The 23769-nt window shown below is 46.3% G+C and overlaps 1 protein-coding gene across 1 annotated transcript in view; it reads right to left on the reverse strand.

Annotated features, from left to right (window-relative positions):
* Nucleotides 1–6297: 6297 nt before the first annotated feature.
* The window catches only part of LOC144583756 (uncharacterized), a 380160-nt gene continuing 362688 nt past the window's right edge, over nt 6298–23769 (reverse strand). Inside the window, exon 2 of the mRNA XM_078378403.1 lies at nt 6298–11113. Within this exon, the coding sequence (XP_078234529.1) occupies nt 7012–10836 (3825 nt within the window). The 5' untranslated portion in view covers nt 10837–11113 and the 3' untranslated portion in view covers nt 6298–7011. The remainder of the gene's footprint in view (nt 11114–23769) is intronic.

Here is a 23769-nt window from a genome sequence, read left to right on the forward strand (position 1 = left end):
GGAGCTGCAGCCGACCAGAGTAATCGAAGAGGGGGCAACCTTCATTCCACCGCCAAGTCAAGATCCCAAGGGTCTTCTGCTCCAACTCTATTCAAAACCTTCCAAGGTGATCAATTCCTTACAGAACAGCCCTTAGTGTCTGGAAGTTCTTCCTAACCGAAATCATCTTCCTTGCAACATGAACCCATTTGGGTTGAACCTTCAGGAACAGCAGGGGGAAACACTTGTTTTATCTTCTGTGCGACAACCCTTCAGATTGAAATGTCTGGGGTAGCACTACAGGTGAGACGTGGAGACATGTCGAGGAGAAGATGTAGAAAGATGCCGGGGGGTTATCCCCTCCAAACTTCCCCTGGCATTAGAGCAGTGCTTTCTGACCTTGGGTCCCCAGATTTTCTCGGATTAAGTCTTCCCGAAGCCTTCACCGCTATAGCTGTGCTGGGAGTTGTAGTCTAAGAACCCCTGGGCACCTAAGGTTGGGAACTATTGTGTTAAGAGTATTAAGGGGGACAAGGGCTTTGAGAAACTTACTGTCACCTTGTGTTTCTAGATGGTGATGATCCTGTAATTCTTGTGGATTGAATGGCCCTCCTTTTCTCCCCGCACTTCCAAACATGAATGCTGGTGTTCACACCTCCTCCATGAAGCCTCATTAGATCCCCTTTCTGGGCAGCCTTTAAGCCGAAGCATTATTTGGCTTCACACAGCTCTCTTTTTCCCCCCTCCTGCCTCTGGCATCGGGTGGCTTGGCACCAGTACCAGCCCCAAACGAATGTGCCGTAATGGAAGGGAGCAACTTGGCAGGCGAGGGGCGGTGGAGCCCATAATTACCTCCTCTGTCTGTATCTGTGACTTTATGGTTGTAAACAACCTTCAGCACCATATAAAGGGCTAAATTGAAAACACATTCAAGGACCCCAGAACAAAACAGAACATTATCAGCTAGCTTTACCCTCTTTTAAAAAGCCCCTCTCCTTCCCCCTCCCTGAAAGCAAAAATAGTAGGGAATTCTTTATTCCCCACTTCCCCAAATTCTCACACAATTGCAGTGGAATAAAAGGAAAAAGCAATGGCTATAAGGTGAGTGAGTTTGCAAAAAAGTTTTGCAGAAAGACAACCCCCAAATCCCTCACTAGAAAGGAATCGTCTGTACTAGATAGTGGTGGACACAGATCGATTTGGCCCGATTCGGCAAAATTTGTCGCATTCCCTTCACCCACTTCCTGACCAGCTGCTCTGCCTACAATTCAACATGCACCACCTGGGTTCTCCCTTCTGCAGCAGTGCTCCAGTCTGGGCTTCCCTTCCCTGCCTCCTCCAGCAGCAAACCACTCAACAGCTGCCCAGCGAGGATCCCCATCCAGCCTCCTCATCGTGAGCGGTCGGTTGCCAGAGGAGGCAGGGAAGGGTAGCCCAGACTGGAGCACTGCTGGAGAAGTGCAGCATGTGAAGAATTATGAAGGTGGCCGCTGGCTAGGGATTGGGAAGAGGGAATGTGCAGCACCTCTGGTGTGTGCCCCGATGAATTCTTCTGAATCCGGCCAAAACAATTTAGTCTCTACTCAACGCAGCCTGGAAAAAAAACCACATAACTTTTAACTTCACAGTTTTTAGTGACATCACTTTTCTGTGGCTGCTAATCGATCTTATTCTTCCGGTTGTGTGCTTGTATCTTTTTTTATCTCTTGTTTCTACAGTTCAGAATGTGTTTTCGATTACCGTATGCCGTTTCAAATGGAGCACAAAAATCCGCCCTGCTCCTCCCCACCATGGGAAAAAGCTATACATGTAAGTCATAAATCACTGCAAAATACAGGGGTAGCCCCCCAGCCATCAGGGCAGCTTTGACAGAAGAATCAGAGAATTGGATGGTCCCACCCACCCCACCCCCAAGTATGCAAGAAATCCACTCCCACAACATCTTTGAGTTCCTTCAAATAGTCTGTTCCCCTGCTAGGAAGCTCGTGTCACCAAGAGGCGCTTCCTAATTTATAGTTAAGATGCTTTCATGTCATTTGAACCTATTGTTCCAGATCCCCCATCCTCTTCAGCAGCAAAAGGTAAATTACTTCCATTTATGTGACCGTCAACATATCTGTAGGTGGGCCTCATATTGTCTTTTAATCATCTCCAGGTCGTACACTGTACTCTAGCCGTTGCTGAAAATGAAAAATCATGTCACTGTTGATGAGGAAGGCCACTCAGTTTAACAATTAAATGTAAGAAATGAAGGCAACTTCACCCCCCTCTCCTACAGTCTGTGTCTGGTACCGAGTTATTATAGTTATATTTAAAGACTGTGGTGATTTCATTGATTTATGGAGGCTGAGAACATTGAATTTAGATTCCATGACAGATACAATAGCTAGAAATGATGGCCATTTATAGGACTTCCTTCCATGAATTAATCTCATCTTTTCAAACCATCCAAGCCGGCAGCCGTCGTTTCACCTTGTGGCAAGGAGTTCCACGGTTGAACATAGGTGGGAAGGCTGATGTTCGTACCGGGCACAGGAGATCATCCTCACAACATGAAAGTACGTCAGGTGGCTTCTCCGCCAGGCTTCCTCTTGGGTTTCATGATGATAGGAATTTCATTTGAATGTTTCCTGTGCCCTTTTATAGGATTCTCCAGCTTGGGTTGAAAACCATTTTCCAAACCAGCGTTAGAGGGGCGCTTATCGTCTCTCTCACAGCCGCTTGAGAAAGATCAGAAAAGATAGCAAGGGAAGGACAACACCCTGGTTTGAGAGTTTCAGAGTGCCGATTTGAATCCTGTGCTTGATGCAGTTTTGCATTTCTGGTAAAAATTCTCTTTGCTACCAGTAGAAGTACAAATATCCTCAGAGGCGAATAGCTACAATGTTCTCCAGAGTCCACCCCTTTCTCATGAACTGGCACTTAAAAGTCTCAGTAACTCGCTCTGGGACATTTGTCGGAGAAAGAATACATAAAACATGGCTTTATTTACAGTTGCTTGCGGTGACAGACTTGTGCATGCGGCTTTTTTGTTTTTTGTTTGCTTCACTGTACGTATACTTAGCAACTAACTGAACAGCTCCACAGCCAACAAACAACAGCCACCAACCCAGGAAATGGAGGGAAAAGAACACTCAGCAGGGGGGCGGGGCTCTTGCTTGGTTAGTGCTTGATAGACAGTCACCCTGGCCCATAAAAGTCCCTCTCAGTCAAGCAGGCAGTATTCAAGGATGCAAATAAAATTTCAAGAGTGCTCATTACTTCCAACCAACACTTACAAACGGCTGGTTTCTTTGTTGGTTTTGCCACCTTTTGGCTCTGTGTATCTATGTCATTTTATTCTACTTTATGGCCGTTAAAACCTCAAGCCTTCATGATGTTTGTGGCCGTCAATGCACCCGGTCTGTATAAAGTTAATTCCCCCCTCCCCCAATAAGGTAAGAGAGGGCGGCGTGCCACCTGGCGCAAACCTCGGATCCACATGGCATAGGCACCTCTAGTGATCCTAGGTGGCCTGCCTCCGTTGAAGAAAGGAGGGAGGGAGGAAGGAAAAGAGTGGAAGAAGGAAGGAAGGAAGGAAGGAAGGAAGGAAGGAAGGAAGGAAGGAAGGAAGGAAGGAAGGAAGGAAGGAAGGAAGGAAGGAAGGAAGGAAGGAAGGAAGGGTTACATACAGCACTGATGTTACCTGTCTGTCATGGGTTTGGAGGGAAAGTTCCATCCTATGGGGAGTGGAAGGCGGGACATCAGGAGGAGGGGCTGTACTGTATATAAATGTGAAGCCTGTGTGGTGAAGAGGAGACGCTGGGATGTGAAGAAGCAGCAGCTGGGAAGAAGAAGCTGGTGTGGGAGTCTGTGTGTCAGACAGGGTACTACTGTGTGTCAGTACCAACCTGATAGGTTCAGGTGTCTGTTGGTTAGCCAGAACTGATAGGTTCAGGGTCTGTGCTTCAAGTTAAGGGTTCTGTGTGAACCAAACTGTATGCATGTATGAATGAGAATAAGCCACGTTACTTTATCTTATTCACCTGATCATTTTATTTTCCCTGTGTGTTGTATTTAAATAAACCTTATTCTTTTATTGGTTAAAAATCCATCCCTGGTCTGTGTGACTTCTTACAGGGAATGGTTGGTGGCAGCTTAGTTAACGTGTGGCAGATCCCAGTAGGTCTGGGTTTGTCACATTGATTGGTGTCCAGCGTGTGGGATACGACTGGTCCAGTTGTCCAGCGGTCCAGCAAAGCCTTGGCAAGTGTGCCCAGAGCAAGGGGGGTCTAGTCAGGGACAATCTGAGGCGCGTAGGTAATCTTCTAGGTGTACCTCACGGGGAGGTGCGCTAGTGGAAGAACGTGCCAACTGGGGAGACTAGATTAGGGTGCTCTGAGGCAGCCTGTTTTTGGCGGGAAAAAAGCTGAGGCAAAACTGTGTAGTAGCAGTGATCTAGCCTGCCTGCTGAGAGGCCCAGCAGAGGGGGGGTAGACTCAAACTCGCTACTGTTGCAAGTTAAGTGCTGAAGAACAGCAGCAATCTATAGAAAGCTGGTTCTGAGGCAAAAGAAAAAAAGAAAAAAAAAGTGGTCGTTTTATTTTGAGGCTTGACTTTTTAAAGCAGCCTGTTCTGAGGGGGGATTATGCCCTTGACTCGAAGCCAAATGGCAGAAATGGGTGAAGTGAAAGACCCACAGGTGGACCAAGGTTCTGAGGAGGAATTTGGCTCAGTGCAGGATGAGAACACGGGAGAGCAGAACCCAGAACTCAGAAAAATGCTCCTAGCCCAACAGCATGAACTGAGGGTGAGGGAAATGGAAATCAGAAGAAAAGAAAGAGCTGAAATCAGTCAGGCAGAGGCAGATGCCAAGAAAAGGGGAATGGACATGAGGATCAAACAGATGGAACTGAAACACCAAATTAGAATGGTACAATTAGAATTGAAGTTCCTAAATAAGTTTATTAACAATTTATCAGTGGAAGAAATGTCAAAGAAAGAAAAGTATGAGGCTCAGGCCAGACAAAGTGAGCAAGATCTTGAAAAATATAATCAGCAAAAAGACATTAAATTAAAAGAAATCAGAGATAAGACTGAAGAAAAAGTGAAAGAGATAAAAGCTAGGGCTGAGGAAGAAATTTTACAGATCAGGGCTGAGTTTGAGGCTAAGCAAAAGGAGCTAGAAAAGAAACCAAAAGAAGGCACACAGGTTAAGGCACAACAAAACCTGAATTATTCTGAAGAAAACATGAGGGAAACATGGGACCCTAAGTACTCCAAAGGGTTAGTTCAGAGCCCGCCAAAAATGGGAGGCCATTTTGTTGATAAAACTTCTGGGCAGAGCCAGTCCAGAAACCAGATTTTGGAGGGAAAACCAAAACCTGATGAGAAAGACTCCAAGTACAGCAGAAAATGTTATTTCTGTCAGGGAAAGGGCCATCTAATCTCAGAGTGTGAGAAATTAAAGCAGCTAAAAGGAATGGTGCCTCAGGATTCGAGGGGAACCAAGCCAAAAGCTGTGTTCTGTGTCCAGAAAGAGCAAGGCTCATTGTCACTGAGGGAGCCTGTTGCCATGCCTACTCAGTCTGGAACAGCTACCTCTGCTGATCAGGCTGAGGAAAATGGGCCTCTTGTAGAAGTCAGGCGCTGCCTGCTGGTGAGAACAGATTCTCAGTTGTTTGAGACAGCAGGGGTGGACGTAGGAATACTTGGACATCAGTATCGGGGGCTGCGGGACACTTGTTCCCAGGTGACCCTGTGCCATCCAGATATTATTCCTAGGGAATATGTAATCCCAAATGAGAGCATGAAGGTGGCAGGGATTGAGGGGCAGATAATCTCACTGCCAGTAGCGGAAGTACCTGTGAACTTTCAAGGCTGGAGGGGAGTTTGGCGGCTAGCGATTTCATCGACTCTGCCAGCAGCCGTGCTCGTGGGAAATGACCTGGCTGAACATGTGAAAAGGGTGCTAGTGATTACACGTTCACAAGCCACCACGGGGACAGTTCAAGGGGGTAATGATGAGCCAGAGACGGAAGCAGAGGGGAGTTCAGAAGCTGTGGTGGAAACCTTAACCACAGACAGCAGATTTGGACAAGAGCAAAAGGCAGACGCCACTCTCCAAAAGTGTTTTGAACAGGTGACTGACGCCCAGCTAACACCTGAAACCCCAGTGAGATTTCTGGAGAAAAAGGGGATTTTATATAGAGAGACCCTGAGGAATATCTCAAAAGGGGGAGATGGGATTGTGACAACCCCAGACCTACTGGGATCTGTCACACAGTTACACTAAGCTGCCACCAACCATTCCCTATAAGAAGTCACACAGACCAGGGATGGATTTTTAAACAATAAAAAGAATAAGGTTTATTTAAATACACACAGGGAAAAATAAACAATCAGGTGAATAAAATAAAGTAACGTGGCTTATTCTCACTCATACAAACATACAGTTTGGTTCACCCAGAACCCTTAACTTGAAGCACAGACCCTGAACCTATCAGTTCTGGCTAACCAACAGACACCTGAACCTATCAGGTTGGTACTCTGACACACAGTAGTACCCTGTCTGACACACAGACTCCCACAACAGCTTCTTCTTCCCAGCTGCTGCTTCGTCACAACCCAGTGTCTCTCAGCATCTCTCTCTCACCACACAGGCATCACATATTTATACAGTACAGCCCCTCCTCCTGATGTCCCGCCTTCCACTCCCCATAGGATGGAACTTTCCCTCCAAACCCATGACAGACAGGTAACATCAGTGCTGTATGTAACACCTCCCCTCTTTATAAGTTGTTTTGTAGGGGGAAAGCTAAGGTGCTTTTCACCAAAAAACAACCTGTATAAAATACACAACAACAGTTATACATACCATATTATACTTACTTCTACTTACATTCTAAGTTAAACCATAGCAAATAGGCATTTAAACATTTACCATATACATTACATCAATTTACCTTTATTCATACAAACCAAATTCAAAACCAGGTACATTTAACTTTTTATCATCATTATATACACATAGTCCATGTTCTTTCGCCGTCTTCAATCTTCAGGTCTTCTTGACAAGGCGTCAGCAACACAGTTCACTGACCCTCTGACCACCTTCACTTCAAAGTCATAGTCCTGTAGGTTTAAAGCCCACCTCATAAGTTTGCTATTGTGGGTTTTCATTGTCTTTAACCATTGCAATGGTGAATGGTCAGTACACAGAATAAAATGTCTTCCCCAGATGTAAGGCTTGGCCTTCTGGATCGCGTAGACTATGGCCAAACACTCCTTCTCCACGGTTGCCAAATGTCTCTCACCTTTTTGGAGTTTCCTACTCAGGTAGGACACCGGATGCTGGTCACCATTCTCATCCTCCTGGCACAGAACTGCTCCTACGCCGCTGTTAGACGCATCGGTGTAGATGATGAACTCCCGGTCGAAGTCTGGAGCCCGCAGGACTGGATAGTTGATTAGCGCCTCCTTCAACCTCTGGAACGCCGCCTCACAGTCGCTGGTCCACGGGATGCGGTCATCAGCCTTCTTCCTCGTCAGATCGGTCAGCGGAGCCGCAATCTCGCTAAACCTCGGGATGAACTTTCTGTAGTAGCCCACCAACCCAAGAAATGATTTGACTTTTTTCTTGGTGTTGGGTCGGGGCCAATCACGAACAGCTTCTATTTTGGCCTCCAGGGGTTTTATCACTCCTCCCCCTACCATGTGACCCAAGTATTTTATTTCTGGGCTACCCAGCTGACACTTGCTGGCCTTTACTGTTAGCCCTGCTGCACTTAACCTCTGCAGCACTAACTCCAGGTGTATCAGGTGATCTTCCCAGGTATTACTGAAGATCCCTATGTCGTCAATGTAGGCCACTGTAAAGTCACTGAGCCCTGCCAAGGTCTGGTCCATCAGCCTTTGGAATGTGGCTGGTGCATTTCTGAGACCAAAGCTCAGGACTCGAAACTCATAGAGACCAAAAGGGCTGCAAAAGGCAGTTTTTTCTTGATCCCTGGGATCAATTCTTAATTGCCAATATCCCTTTACCAGGTCCAATGATGAGATGAACCGACAACCCCCTATGGTTTCAATCAGGTTGTCTAGCCTGGGCATTGGGTAGGCATCAGGAGTGGTTACACGGTTTAATTTCCTGTAATCGACACAAAACCTAATGCTCCCATCAGGCTTGTCCACAAGGACTATCGGAGAGGACCAAGGACTAGAAGAGGGGACGATTATGTTCTCCCTAAGCATCTCGTCCAGCTCCTTCCGCACCTTGTCCCTATAAGGTCCCGTTACTCGGTATGGGGATACTGCCTGCGGGGGTGCATCCCCTGTGTGGATCCGATGCATCACTCCCTTCACTATCCCCGGCTTGTTGGAAAACACCTGTTGATATTTATTAAGCAGCATTTTTAGTTCTTGCTGCTGGTCTTGGGTGAGTGCAGGACTGATCTTTACCTCCTCTGGGTTGTATTTTACTTCCCCTCTACCCTCCCAGAAGGGTAATTCAGCTTCCTCACTCTCAGCTGCTTTTATCGCGAATAAAACCCTCTGTTCCCCTCTGTAGTAGGGTTTTAGGGCATTCACATGAACCACCCTCCTTGCTTGGTTCTCCTCCTGCTCTATTAGGTAGTTCAGGTCTGACATCTTGGAAATGACCCTATATGGTCCTGCCCATTTGAGCTGCAGTTTATTCTCTCTGCAGGGCCTAAGCCAAAGCACTTCCTCCCCTGGGTCAAAGTGCCTCTCTCTAGCTTTATGGTCATACCATGTTTTCTGTCTGACCTTCTGAGCTTGCAGGTTTTCTGCTGCCAGCTCTAGATTTCTCCTTAGGTCATTCATCAAGGTGTCTATGTATGTCACAACATCTTGTGGGTCATCCTGGGTGATCTGCTCCCAATTTTGTTTGATCAAATCAAGGGGCCCTTTCACCCTTAAGTGTGCAGCAGACATGTCAGAGTGACCCCTTTGTAAGATCATGGGGCGATACTTTTCAGGTACCACCAGCTGACTTCTGATCCCATCTCCCCCTTTTGAGATGTTCCTCAGGGTCTCTCTATATAAAATCCCCTCTTTCTCCAGAAATCTCACTGGGGTTTCAGGTGTTATCTGGGCGTCAGTCACCTGTTCAAAACACTTCTGGAGAGTGGCGTCTGCCTTTTGCTCCTGTCCAAATCTGCTGTCTGTGGTTAAGGTTTCCACCACAGCTTCTGAACTCCCCTCTGCTTCCGTCTCTGGCTCATCATTACCCCCCTGAACTGTCCCTGTGGTGGCTTGTGAGCGTGTAATCACTAGCACCCGTTTCACATGTTCAGCCAGGTCATTTCCCACGAGCACGGCTGCTGGCAGAGTCGATGAAATCGCTAGCCGCCAAACCCCCCTCCAGCCTTGAAAGTTGACAGGTACCTCTGCTACTGGCAGAGAGATTACCTGCCCCTCAATCCCTGCCACCTTCATGCTCTCATTTGGGATTATAAACTCCCTAGGGATGATATCTGGATGGCACAGGGTTACCTGGGAACAAGTGTCCCGCAGCCCCCTATACTGACGGTCAAGTATTCCTACGTCCACCCCGGCTGTCTCAAACAACTGAGAATCTGTTTTTATCAGCAAGCAGCGTTTTACCTCCACAAGAGGACCATTTTCCTCAGCCTGATCAGCAGAGGTAGCTGTTCCAGACTGAGTAGCCATGGCAACAGGCTCCCTCAGTGACACTGAGCCTTGCTCTTTCTGGACACAGAACACAGCTTTTGGCTTGGTCCCACTAGAATCCTGAGGCACCATTCCTTTTAGCTGCTTTAATTTCTGACACTCTGAGATTAGATGACCCTTTCCCTGACAGAAATAACATTTTCTGGTGTATTTTGATTCTCTCTCATCTTGTTTTGATTTTCCCTCCAAAATCTGAGGTCTTTGTTTCATGTCTGAGGGCTTCCCTTCACCATGGGCCCCTCCCCCTTGCTGGCTTTTCCCTGGTCCCTGAGAGTACTTGCTGTAGGTTTCTTTGGGTTTACCTACAGATTTCCCCTCACCCAAGGGCTTTCTTATTTGGGAAATAAAATCTGCGATCTCTGCGGCTGCTGCCACAGACTTCGGTTTCCTTTCCCTCACCTGGAATTTCAATTCCCCTTGCAGGACTGAATAGAACTGTTCCAGTGCTATCAAGTCTTTAAGCTGCTCATAGGTCTCTGTCCCTTCCTGCGATAGCCATTTCTCAAGCAGCCTCACCAATTGGGCCCCCACTTGGGTAAAAGTTTGTTCTGGTTTCTTGGTGAGGGACCTGAATCTTTGTCTCAGCTGCTCTGCATTTATCCCATGTCTGGCAAAGACCAGTTTTTTAAACTCTGCAAAATCTTTCATCAGTTCCTCAGGCATCTCGGCATAAACCTCAGCCAGGCTACCACTGATTAAAGACCGCATGATGGTCATCTTCTCAGTTTCCCTCACTGAGAAGTCCACAAACGCTCTTTCCACTAAGGAAAAGAACACCTCAGGACAATCTCCCTTGTGGTACACAGGGAATTTCTTCAGATCAGCCTTAGACAATTGGCCTCCCTCAGAATCCCTATTATTATTATTGTTCTGGTTCATCAGTTCCAGTTTTCTTAACTCATACGCCATCCTTTCTTTTTCCAGAGCAATTTTCTCTCTCTCTAATCTTTCTTCTCTTTCCAATCTCTCTCTCTCTAATTTTTCCTCCACTTCAAATTGCCTCATCCTCAGTTCATGCTGTTGGACTATGAGCAATTTTCTGAGTTCTGGGTTCTGCTCTCCTGTGCTGTCACCCTGCACTGAGCCAAATTCATCCTCAGAACCTTGGTCAATCTGGGGGTCTTTCACTTCACTCATTTCGGCCATCTGGCTTCGAGTCAAGGGCATAATCCCCCCTCAGAACAGGCTGCTTTAAAAGTCAAGCCTCAAAATAAAACGACCACTTTTTTCCTTCTTGCCTCAGAACCAGCTCTCCCTAGAGATTGCTGCTGTTCTTCAGCACTAACTTGCAACAGTATCGAGTCAGAGCCTACCCCCCTCTGCTGGGCCTCTCAGCTGGCAAGCTAGCTCACTGTTACTACGCAGTTTTGCCTCAGCTTTTTCCCGCCAAAACTAGGCTACCTCAGAGCACCTTAATCTAAGTCTCCCCAGTTGGCACGTTCTTCTACTAGCGCACCTCCCCGTGAGGTACACCTAGAAGATTACCTACGCGCCTCAGACTGTCCCTGACTAGACCCCCCTTGCTCTGGGCACACTTGCCAAGGCTTTGCTGGACCACTGGACAACTGGACCAGTCGTATCCCACACGCTGGACACCAATCAATGTGACAACCCCAGACCTACTGGGATCTGTCACACAGTTACACTAAGCTGCCACCAACCATTCCCTATAAGAAGTCACACAGACCAGGGATGGATTTTTAAACAATAAAAAGAATAAGGTTTATTTAAATACACACAGGGAAAAATAAACAATCAGGTGAATAAAATAAAGTAACGTGGCTTATTCTCACTCATACAAACATACAGTTTGGTTCACCCAGAACCCTTAACTTGAAGCACAGACCCTGAACCTATCAGTTCTGGCTAACCAACAGACACCTGAACCTATCAGGTTGGTACTCTGACACACAGTAGTACCCTGTCTGAGACTCCCACAACAGCTTCTTCTTCCCAGCTGCTGCTTCGTCACAACCCAGTGTCTCTCAGCATCTCTCTCTCACCACACAGGCATCACATATTTATACAGTACAGCCCCTCCTCCTGATGTCCCGCCTTCCACTCCCCATAGGATGGAACTTTCCCTCCAAACCCATGACAGACAGGTAACATCAGTGCTGTATGTAACAGGGATCAGAAGTCAGCTGGTGGTACCTGAAAAGTATCGCCCCATGATCTTACAAAGGGGGCACTCTGACATGTTTGCTGCACACTTAGGGGTGAACAAAACACAGCAGAGAATCACACAGAATTTTTACTGGCCTGACATAGGGAAGCAGATCAGGGAGTTCTGTAAACAATGTGATGTGTGTCAAAGGCAGGGGAATAACCGCGACAGGACCAAAGCAAAGTTGTGCCCTTTGCCTGTGATTGACACTCCGTTCAAATGCATAGGGGTGGATATTGTGGGTCCTTTGCCCAAGGCCACAAAGAGGGGGAACAGGTTCATTCTCACCATTGTGGACCATGCCACAAGGTACCCTGAAGCCATACCCTTGACTAACATTGAAACTAACACAGTGGCAGATGCCTTGGTGGGGTATATGTCCAGGATGGGATTTGCCTCAGAAATAATCACAGATTTGGGAGCATCTTTTACATCGAAGCTCATGAAACGCTTATGGCAAATCTGTGGAATTAAGCACAAGGAAACCACTGCCTATCATCCTGAAAGTAATGGGTTAACTGAGAAGTTCAATGGGACTCTAATGCGCATGATTAGGGCTTACTTGGCAGAGAATCCAAACAATTGGGACCAGAAGCTGCAATCCCTTTTGTTTGCTTATCGATCAGTGCCACAAGCCAGTACCGGGTTCAGTCCATTTGAACTTTTATTTGGGAGAAGGGTGAAAGGGCCCCTTGATTTGATCAAACAAAATTGGGAGCAGATCACCCAGGATGACCCACAAGACGTTGTGACATATATAGACTCTTTAAGGAAAGACCTAAAGAGAAACCTAGAGCTAGCAGCAGAGACCCTGCAAGCTCCAAAGGTCAGAAAGAAAGATTGGGATGACCAGGAAGGCAGGGAGAGGCACTTTGACCCAGGGGAGGAAGTGCTTTGGCCTAGGCTCTGCAAAGAGAACAAAATGCAGCTGGGTAGCCCAGAAATAAAATACTTGGGTCACATAGTAGGGGGAGGAGTGATAAAACCCCTCGAGGCCAAGATAGAAGCAGTTCGTGATTGGCCCAGACCCAACACCAAGAAAAAAGTCAAATCATTTCTTGGGTTGGTGGGCTACTACAGAAAGTTCATCCCGAGGTTTAGCGAGATTGCGGCTCCGCTGACCGATCTGACGAGGAAGAAGACTGATGACCGCATCCCGTGGACCAGCGACTGTGAGGCGGCATTCCAGAGGTTGAAGCAGGCGCTCATCAACTATCCAGTGCTGCGTGCTCCAGACTTCGACCGGGAGTTCCTCATCTACACCGATGCGTCTAACAGCGGGGTAGGAGCAGTTCTGTGCCAGGAGGATGAGAATGGTGACCAGCATCCAGTGTCCTACCTGAGTAGGAAACTTCAAAAAGGTGACATTTGGCAACTGTGGAGAAGGAGTGTTTGGCCATAGTCTACGCGATCCAGAAGGCCAAGCCTTACATCTGGGGAAGACATTTTATTCTGTGCACTGACCATTCACCATTGCAATGGTTAAAGACAATGAAAACCCACAATAGCAAACTTATGAGGTGGGCTTTAAACCTACAGGACTATGACTTTGAGGTGAAGGTGGTCAGAGGGTCAGTGAACTGTGTTGCTGACGCCTTGTCAAGAAGACCTGAAGAATGAAGACGGCGAAAGAAACATGGACTATGTATATATATTGATGACAAAAAGTTAAATGTACCTGTTTTTTGAACTTGGTTTGTATGAATAAAGGTAAATTGATGTAATGTATATGGTAAATGTTTAAATGCCTAATTGCTATGGTTAACTTAGAATGTAAGTATAAGTAAGTATGATATGGTATGTATAACTGTTGTTGTGTGTTTTATCCAGGTTGTTTTTTGGGAAAAAGCACCTTAGCTTTCCCCCTACAAAACAACTTATAAAGAGGGGAGGTGTTACATACAGCACTGATGTTACCTGTCTGTCATGGGTTTGGAGGGAAAGTTCCATCCTATGGGGAGTGGAAGGCGGGACATCAGGAGGAGGGGCTGTACTGTATATAAATGTGAAGCCTGTGTGGTGAAGAGGAGACGCTGGGATGTGAAGAAGCAGCAGCTGAGAGAAGAAGCTGGTGTGGGAGTCTGTGTGTCAGACAGGGTACTACTGTGTGTCAGAGTACCAACCTGATAGGTTCAGGTGTCTGTTAGTTAGCCAGAACTGATAGGTTCAGGGTCTGTGCTTCAAGTTAAGGGTTCTGTGTGAACCAAACTGTATGCATGTATGAATGAGAATAAGCCACGTTACTTTATCTTATTCACCTGATCATTTTATTTTCCCTGTGTGTTGTATTTAAATAAACCTTATTCTTTTATTGGTTAAAAATCCATCCCTGGTCTGTGTGACTTCTTACAGGGAATGGTTGGTGGCAGCTTAGTTAACGTGTGGCAGATCCCAGTAGGTCTGGGTTTGTCACAGGAAGGAAGGAAGGAAGGAAGGAAGGAAGGAAGGAAGGAAGGTAGGAAGGAAGGAAGGAAGGAAGGAAGGAAGGAAAAGAGGAGGGAGGGAGGGAGGAAGGAAGAATGAAAAAGAGAAGGAAGGAAGGAAGGAAAAGAGGAGGGAGGGAGGGAGGGAGGGAGGGAGGAAGGAAGGAAGGAAGGAAGGAAGGAAGGAAAAGAGGAGGAAGGAAGGGAGATAGATAGATAGATAGATAGATAGATAGATAGATAGATAGATAGATAGATAGATAGATAGATAGATAGATAGATAGATAGATAGATAGATAGATAGATAGATAGATAGATCTACTAACCCTCTACTGTTTCATTCTCCTTGGAGGAAAGTTCTTTTTTCTCTCTCTCTAAAATATCCAGCACATACTCAGTGACACTACAATGAGACAACATGGTGACGATCTTGTGTATACAGATGCCAGCATTCCCAAACGTGGCATCCTCTAGGTATGTGGATTACAAATCCCATCATCCCACTGTCAACTGCGAAGCAAATGGCAGACGCATCTGAAAGGTACCAGCTTGTGGAGCAGTAGTATCGACTTAAATACATATATTTATATTTTCATTGTTTCAAGGGTCTCAGATTCTCTGTGGGTGTTCCAACGAGAAAAATATGATATTAAAAATTAACAGAGGAGGTTTTTTAAAAAAAGATTATGTGGATATTTACAGTACAAATGAATGGGGGCCAGACCACCCATGCTGGTTTGCTTTTTTTTTTCACCTCGAAACTTCCTTTGCATACTTTATAGGGCAATTATGGGGAGAAAGGCCCTGGGAACAGACGGGATTCCAAGGCCAGGATGGAAAGCTGCTTCCTACAACTGTCTGGGTGAGATCCAGTCCATTACATGGCTATTTGCTCATGCCTATCAGGTTCAATCGGATGGATTTTGACCCTCTTGATGGAGCTGCTCATGACAGTGGTCAGTCCTCAGTTTATTTAGCATTTTCAAAGTTAGTTTAGAAAATGTCTTGAAAAACCAAGTAAACATTCCCTACCTACAAAATAACCATACAATGTCCAGCCATCTCGTCCTCTGTCGTCCCCTTCTCCTCTTGCCTTCACACTTTCCCAACATCAGGGTCTTTTCCAGGGAGTCCTCTCTTCTCATGAGATGGCCAAAGTCTTGGAGCCTCAGCTTCAGGATCTGACCTTCCAGTGAGCACTCAGGGTTGATTTCCTTCAGAACGGATAGCTTTGTTCTCCTTGCAGTCCAGGGCACTCACAAGAATACATTGACTCTCAAGAGCCTCCTCCAGCACCACAATTCGAAAGCATCCATTCTTCGGCGGTCAGCTTTCTTTATGGTCCAGCTCTCACTTCCATACATCACTACAGGGAAAACCATAGCTTTGACTTTGTCCACCTTTGTCGGCAAGGTGATGTCTCTGCTTTTTAAGATGCTGTCAAATTTGTCATCGCTTTCCTCCCAAGAAGCAAGCGTCTTTTAATTTCGGGGCTGCTGTCTCCATCTGCAGTGATCATAAAGCCCAAGAAAGTAAAATCTGTCACTGCCTCCATATCTTCCCCTTTTATTTCCCAAGAGGTGATGGGACCAGTGGCCATGATCTTAGCTTTTTTGATGTTGAGCTTCAGACCATTTTTTGCGATCTCCTCTTTCACCCTCATTAAGAGGTTCTTTAATTCCTCCTCACTTTCTGCCATCAGAGTGGTATCCTCTGCATATCGGAGGTTGTTGATATTTCTTCCAGCAATCTTAATTCCGGCTTGGGATTCCTCCAGTCCAGCCTTCCGCATGATGTATTCTGCATATAAGTTAAATAAGCTGGGGGACAATATACAGCCTTCTCGTACTCCTTTCCCGATTTTGAACCAACCAGTTGTTCCATATCCAGTTCTAACTGTTGCTTCCTGTCCCATGTATAGGTTTCTCAGGAGATAGATAAGGTGGTCAGGCACTCCCATTTCTTTAAGAACTCGCCATAGTTTGCTGTGGTCCACACAGTCAAAGGCTTTTGCATAGTCAATGAAGCAGAAGTCGATGTTTTTCTGGAACTCTCTAGCTTTCTCCATAATCCAGTGCATGTTAGCAATTTGGTCTCGAGTGCCTCTGCCTCTTCGAAATCCAGCATGTACTTCTGGGAGTTCTCGGTCCACATACTGCTGAAGCCTACCTTGTCGGATTTTGAGCATAACCTTGCTAGCATGGGAAATGAGTGCAATTGTACAGTAGTTGGAGCATTCTTTGGCACTGCCCTTCTTTGGGACTGGGATGTAGACTGATCTTTTCCAGTCCTCCGGCCACTGCTGAGTTTTCCAAACCTGCTGGCATGTTGAATGTAGCACCTTAACAATGTCATCTTTTAAGATTTTAAATAGTTCCGCTGGAATGCCATCACCTCCACTGGCCTTGTTGTTAGCCAGGCTTTCTAAGGCCCACTTGACTTCACTCTCGGCTTTTTAAGATGCTGTCTAAGTTTGTCATTATTTTTCTATAATATGCTGTTTTTGACCTTTTCAGAACTGTGAGGAAACGAACCCTTTTATTCTTTCTCTTACCAATCCGTCAGACTGAGTTATCGAGACTGTAAGCGCCAGTGGATGCGACAAGCAAGAAGGGGTGGCCTTTTCTGGGGAGACTGGATGCTAATTTTGCTCTGTGGGTCCTTGCGCTATCGACTGTAGAGCTACAGGGCTTTGGCTAAAAATCCACACTCTGCCGAGACTTTTGCAAACAAATGAGAGGTGTGCAAATGGGTGAGAAGTGAGCAGTTCGTTTTATTGTGTCTTTAATGTGCTCTGAGGCTTCAGTACTTCTTCCCTCCAGCACAGAATCAGACCCAGCAGGATAGCATGTGGTGCCCCTTTCCGGAAGCTGATGTTTGGCCAACAGGTGTTTGTGACTCTGCCTTATCTCTTCATCGGCAGCGAGCCTCCCCTTATCTCAGGGCCTTGTTTGATTTTCCTGGCTGCACACATGGACCGGCCCTCGGCTGGTGTTTGTTCCCACTTGACTCAACCGCCGTGAAGGAATCGTTTGCAATGAATCACCCACTCACGTCAGGAGCATAGAGGAAGCGGTGGCAGATGCTTTATCTCCAACTGCAGAGGAAAGCTTTTAAGCTGGGCCTCCTTTCCGACGAATACGAGCCTCTGGTTCCCTTCCCTGATGCTACCCTTGAGTCTCACCTGCCCCGGCTCGCCAGGGGTGAGCTGAGGGCAAAGGTGCCGAGCATCCCGGGTCAGGATGTGCAAGATTCTCCCCCTGTCGGGTCCTGGTTGACACAGCCATGCCTGACTGGAAAGGGTCGCAAACCAAAGGGGAACCAGTTCGGATCCAGGAACGCTGGGGCATTTGCCCGGCTGTTGAGGAAGGACTGGTGCGCTGTAGGTTTTCTGTCTTAAGTTGGCTGCAAACTGCTCTGCTACTTTTAGGATGGGGAGAGAAGCATCCGAGCGCACAGCACAGGAGAAAGAGATTATCTGAATTTTGTGCGTGTAAAACGAGACTCTCTCTCTCTCTCCAGCCCTCTCCAACAACCCGAGGTTTTAGTTGCTCTTTGCAACCTTGCATGCTGTCTCTAGAAGGTTTGGCTGGGGGAGGGACCTTTCTAGGTATGAGTGACTGTCAATCTATCCACACTAACCAATCATTCCTTCCGTGCCTCTGAATTCCAAGACATCCCCACCTCTCCACTCAGTGATTTTCCCCCTCTCTTGAATTTCTTGAAGTCTGTCAGAAGTCCGTCTGTTGTGAGTAGGCTATATTCACTTCACAAACGCAAGCCATGAAACATTTTTGTTCTTCCTTCTACAAAGGTGGAGTTATTGATACCTTACATGTCATTTAATTAGAAAGGGGTGGACTATCGGGGGACCTTGTAGCTATTCTCCTCTGTGATTCTCTGCCCTTCTACTGTGTAGCACAAAGAAATTTGTCGCACAGATATTTGTGCTTCCAGGAGAAGCACATCCATTTCCTGAGCTTTCAGCTGGTTTCTGGTCTTCTTCTCATGATTATTCTAACAATAACCCTATGGGGTAAGTTTGGCAGATTTGTGTTGAAAGAGATGGTCTTTGATGGCCAAGGGGAAATCTGAGCCAAATTCTTAACAATGTCATGACCACCCATAAAGCTTCTTGTCCTTTGAGCCCCCTGATGAAGTGGGCAACTACAGTTGTTAATAATAATAATAATAATAATAATAATAATAATAATAATAATAATAATAATAATAATAATAATAATAATAATAATACCCCTTTTAAAATTAATTAATTAATGAAAAATTAATTCTTTTTAGGAAAATAATAAATGCATTAACTAAAAGCAAATCACAAAGAATAACAAAAGGAACCTCAAACTGGTGGATTATTCTTGTGCACGAAAAACATATATTTTGTATTGAAATTGGTGTGTTTTGTACAAACTACACTGTTGTGCATTTTCTGTGCAAGGCACAAGTTTATTGTGCAAGCAACACTTGCCATCTCTTTTTTGGAGGAGTAAATAAGCTAAATTTGGGGGAAATTCATTAAACGTCTTGCAGTCCTATCCTAGAAAGAGTGAGCTTTGGAATATTCCCATTCTCACTTGGCAATGGGTTCAAGTGCCAGGAAACGAGCTTTTGCCTAAACATTGTGATGAATTTTATGAGAGTCTAGCTGCAGAGCCAGAGATAGCAAGTTCAATTTCCCCAGTGTGGCTGCTAAGAAAAGAGCCAGCCTGGGTGGCCTTGGGCAAGCTGCACCATCCCAGAAGTACCACTAGAAGCAGAGGATGGCAAACCACATCTGAGTATTCTCTGCCTGGAAACCCCTGAAAAGCGTTGCCATGAGTCAGAATTGGCTTGGCAGTGATTATTAAAAAAAACTGGCTGGATAGCTCCGTGGGTCAGGTCCCTGGCTACGGAGCCAGAGGTTTGGAGTTCGATTCCCCAACTGTGCCTCCAGGAAGAAGAGCCAACCTGGGTAACCTTGGCCAAGCTGGACTGTCCCAGGATGCCCTGCAGAAGAAGAAGAAGGGAAGGGTCAACCACTTCTTAGGACCCTCTACCTAGGAAACTCTGGAAAGGATCGCCCGAAATTCCAATGGACTTGGTGGCTCACAACTACAGTATTATTGTGAAGTGTGTATCGATGGAAATACTGTCCTGGACACATTGAGGGCACCCATCTTCCTCAGAAGTTCTTAAAACAGAGACAGGAAGGCTGCCTGTCAAAGATGCTGCAGCATCGGATCTTACATCTTGTCCGGGCACTGGGATAAAGTGGTCCCTGCATTTCCATCCATCCGTTCCCTCTGTGCCTTGGAACCAAGCAGGAAAGAGAGATGCCGAAAGGGTGTCAAACCCCTCCGGGATTTAATATGTCTACTTTGCTGAAGTTACTGAGAAGCATTCAGGTTCTCCTGCCGAAGCTGTTATCAAAAGGGCAACTGCTCTTGGGAGGTGAGAGATGATCACCATTTCCAGGAAAACCTCTCGCCATGACGATTTGATGCAAAAAAAGCAACACTTTCCTGCTTGCTTCCATTTCCGTGCGCACACACAGGACCTCCGATATCCATAAATATCAAGCCGGTGACATTATTTGCTCTGGCTTCCGTTGATTTCTCTCCCCCCCCCCCCCCGCGCCCAAGAAAAAAAGGTCCTCTGACGAAGGCTGACATTGTCCTCTTCTCAGAAATAGCCTTTGCTGTTTCTTGTTGCAAAAATCAACACGCTTCGAAGAGCCCACGACAATGGCAAGGGGCCACCTGCACTAATGGACAACATTCCCATCATCTTTCACTACTGAATCAGAGGGGCAGGATAGGAACAGGACTCGAAAAACCCTCAAGGAGGCAAAAGGTTCTCCAGTCATATCTGGGACAGGCAAGATAGCTCAGTGGTTGAGATCTCCAGCTGCATAGCCAAAGTTTGGGAGTTCAATTCCCCCACGGGGCTTCTGTGACAGGCCTGGACTCCACTATCCATTGGGTTCCATCCAGCTTTTAAGATGATGATGAGCAAAGATTCTGGAAACAAGTTGTTACTTTCATCACTCCCCTTCTCACCAAGATTTTAAGGCCAAGACCTTGGACCGGTGGGCAGGCCCCAGGGATGTCATGGAGATGCAATTATAGAGAATCCTAGAAAAGTGAAGTGGGGAAGGGACCTCTGAGGCCATCAAGTCCAACCCTTGATGCAGGAATCCAAAGCAAAGGAGATCTGCCAGGGGGTGGTCTTTAAGTTTCTCTTGAAGGCCTCCAGCGTCAGAGCACTCACCAACTTCCAAGGTCACTGGTTCCATTATTGCACCTCTCTAACAGTTAGGAAGTTTTCCCCCCCTTATATTCATATAAGATCACATGCGGCCATTACTCCAAAAATTTGTCCACGGGAAATTTCAGGTGTTCTCTTCTGGCTCCGTGGAAGGGAAACTTTTTTGAGGAATTTCAGAAGAGGTAATTTTGGAGAAAATGACACAGGTGAGGTTCGGGATTCTTGGGCTGCTTTTACTTCTAAGGTGGGAAAGAAACAGGGGTGCGTGACCCCTGTTCCATCATATAATCCTCCCTCGGACATTGGACAATTCCCCCTGCATCTACACCAGCTTCTCACACCTCAGCTGACACCAAGGGATAGTCCCATCATCGTTACTCCGTCCCTAGCACATTTTCAGGACATGAAATTTGGGCAGCCAAGGAAATGCAGAGTGATGAAGGCACAGTCATAGAATCATAGAATCGTGAACTTGCAAGGGGCCGCTAAGGCCATCAAGTCCAACCCCCCTGCTTGATACAGGAATACAAATCCAAGGATATCTGCCAGGTGATTGTCTTAAGTTTCTCTCGAAGGCCTCCAGTGTTGGAGCGCTCCCCACCTCTCAAGGTCAATGGTTCCATTGTCATACTGCTCTAACAGTTAGGAAGTTTTTTCCCCTGATATTCAAATGAAATCTGGCTTCTTGTAACTTGAGCCCATGGTTGCATGTATAGATATGGGCATGGACCACTGGTTTACAGTTTGTGCTGGTAAGCAGCAAACACCTGTTTGGCCATGAAACCAAGTGGCACAAACTTTTCCTGCCAATCTCTAGACACATGTAACCAAACAAACACAGCACCGTGGTCCAAAATTCAGAAACATCACCCAAAGAAATCCTACAAGGCCACAATGGTGCCATAGCAGAACAGAAACTGGAATCCATGCCTAAGTAAGTCACCCAGATTTGTGATTTTGTGATATACTGTCTCTAAACATGGAGGTTCTAAAAGCAAAGCCGCTACAGCAAATGGCCATGGGGAGACTTTTCTTCTGCCGAAATAAGGTGGCTCCCAGCCCAAACTACATGGGCTACGTGGGGCGGTTTTAAGTCTAAAGACCCACCCCTGTTGAAATAACCCCCAAGTAAATAATGTTGGCTGGCACTGAATGGTGCCAGGGGTGCTTGGCACTATTTGTGAGCGCTGCAGCTTATTTCTCAGAAAACATTATTCATAAAGGATTATAAGAGTCTATTTAAATGAAATGCCCTTTCCAGGGTTTCCTCATTATGGAGCAGGGAGCATAGTGAGGCAAAAAAGGACCCTATTCTCTTTACTGTTGGAACGCAGATTGCTTTGAACCACCCCAACGAAGCCGGCCCTTTCCAGAGAAAATATCGCCGTACGCACAATGGTGCTTATAAATGCAGATATAAACAAGCATTCGGTTCATTTCTCATTTATGGGGGCAATTCTCCCCTTTCTTTTGTCTAATGACCGCTTGATATTTTGCCATCGTGTTAAACTGTTTTCCCTTCGAGAAATAATAAACGCCAACACCTTCCCTGTCACAAGAACTCAAAAGAGAGGCTGGCTATATTTACCTTTTTAATAAGCAAGGCGGTTTGTTAAAGTCCCTTTGTTGACGCAAAGGAATTTTGATGTGAAAACTGAAAATAGAAATTGAAGGAGGAACGGGGTTGCCATGAGCAATGATGGTTTCCCCATGAAATCACGCCGTGTGGTGAAAAAAAAATTGGCCCCATGGAATGCTGGGGACTCTTTCCAAGATATTTCACAACATTTGAGCTCCTTCCAAGACAGTCACCCCGCATGACAGTTTTTTTGCTAGACATTGACTTTTTGTGATCGCTATAGCAATTCGCAAAACAGTGATTCCTATGGGGGAATTTCGCTGGACAATGTTTGGTCCCTGCTTCACAAACCGATTTTTGCTAGATGACGATTTTGACAGCTTCCTCTGTGCTCGCAAACAGGTGTTTTCTGGACCTAAGCTTCGCAAGACGGCAATTTAAACAGCGGATTGGCGGTTTGCAAAGTGGCTTTCCTATGGCCGATCTTCGCTAGACAACGATGATTCTTCCCCATTGGAACGCATTAAACAGGGGGAATGCATTCCAATGGGGAAATGCTTTTTGCTAGACGTTGATTTTGCTAAACAGCAATTTCACTGGAATGGATTATCATTGTCTAGCAAGGCACCACTGTACTGGATCCACTGAAGTATGGCCCACTTCCAGTGCATCTGAAACTCTGTCTTACTGTGGACGTGAAAGCTAGTAAGTCAAGAGACCCTACCAGTCCGGGTTTTCTCCCACCACCTCTGAGTTGAGCATCTTAGCTTATCCCACCTCTTTCTCCAACAGAACTGGGATAACTATTCTTTGTAAGACACCCTTCTGCCTTCTCCTTATCTCTGTAGATTCAGGGATGTCAACCGGAGAGGCCAGGCTGGCTGTGGCTTGTGGGAACCGTAGTCTAGAATGAGAACATTCTCAAGGCTTCCTGTGGCGAGTCATTCCATACGTTGTGCTAAATGGGGGGAAGGGTAGAATTTAAAAAAAATAGCAACCATCGCAATGAGCTGTCATCTGAGCTCATTTATTGCTGCTCTGGAAATGTAATTCATGATTCTGAAGAGCCTGCTTAGGACTGTGCCGGAAACAGCTGCTTGGAAACGAGGCAGTGATGTGCCATTCTGCTGGCACGCAGCTCTCGCTCCGTTACACATAAGGAAACCACTTAGACCAGTCAGGTCCTTTGACCCACATCTCTTAGAGAGTCTCCCAGCCAGCCCGGCTTCTCTCTGTGCTCGCTGGGAGACTCGGGCCCTGTAATTCAGAGAAGAAACCTTGCCAGGATTTGTGCAAGAGTGTCAAGACGGCTATGTAAAATCAGGAGTAAAGTCCTTTGGGAGCAGAAGCAGCGGGATTCACACATCGTCTGCCAACCGCATCCAAACAGCAGGAATCCGTGGCCTTTGCAAGTGGGTGCTTCCTTTTAGTGAAACCTAGCTGAAGTTTGAACACTTCCGTGAGCCCTGAAAGAAGCAGCCAAATGAGCTTTCCCAGGAATTACAGCTGAGTGAGCTTATTTTGCCCACTTCAAAACATCTGCACCGGTCCTTGAAACCCCTCCAAGCACAGTAGGAGAGGGGGATGTGATCAACAACAGCTTCTTCATAAATACCGGATTTTTCCGTTTATAAGACTATATTTTTGTCTAAAATCTTTAGACTAAAAAT

Source organism: Pogona vitticeps, chromosome 6 (assembly GCF_051106095.1).
Source record: "Pogona vitticeps strain Pit_001003342236 chromosome 6, PviZW2.1, whole genome shotgun sequence".
Taxonomy (NCBI): Eukaryota; Metazoa; Chordata; class Lepidosauria; order Squamata; family Agamidae; genus Pogona; species Pogona vitticeps.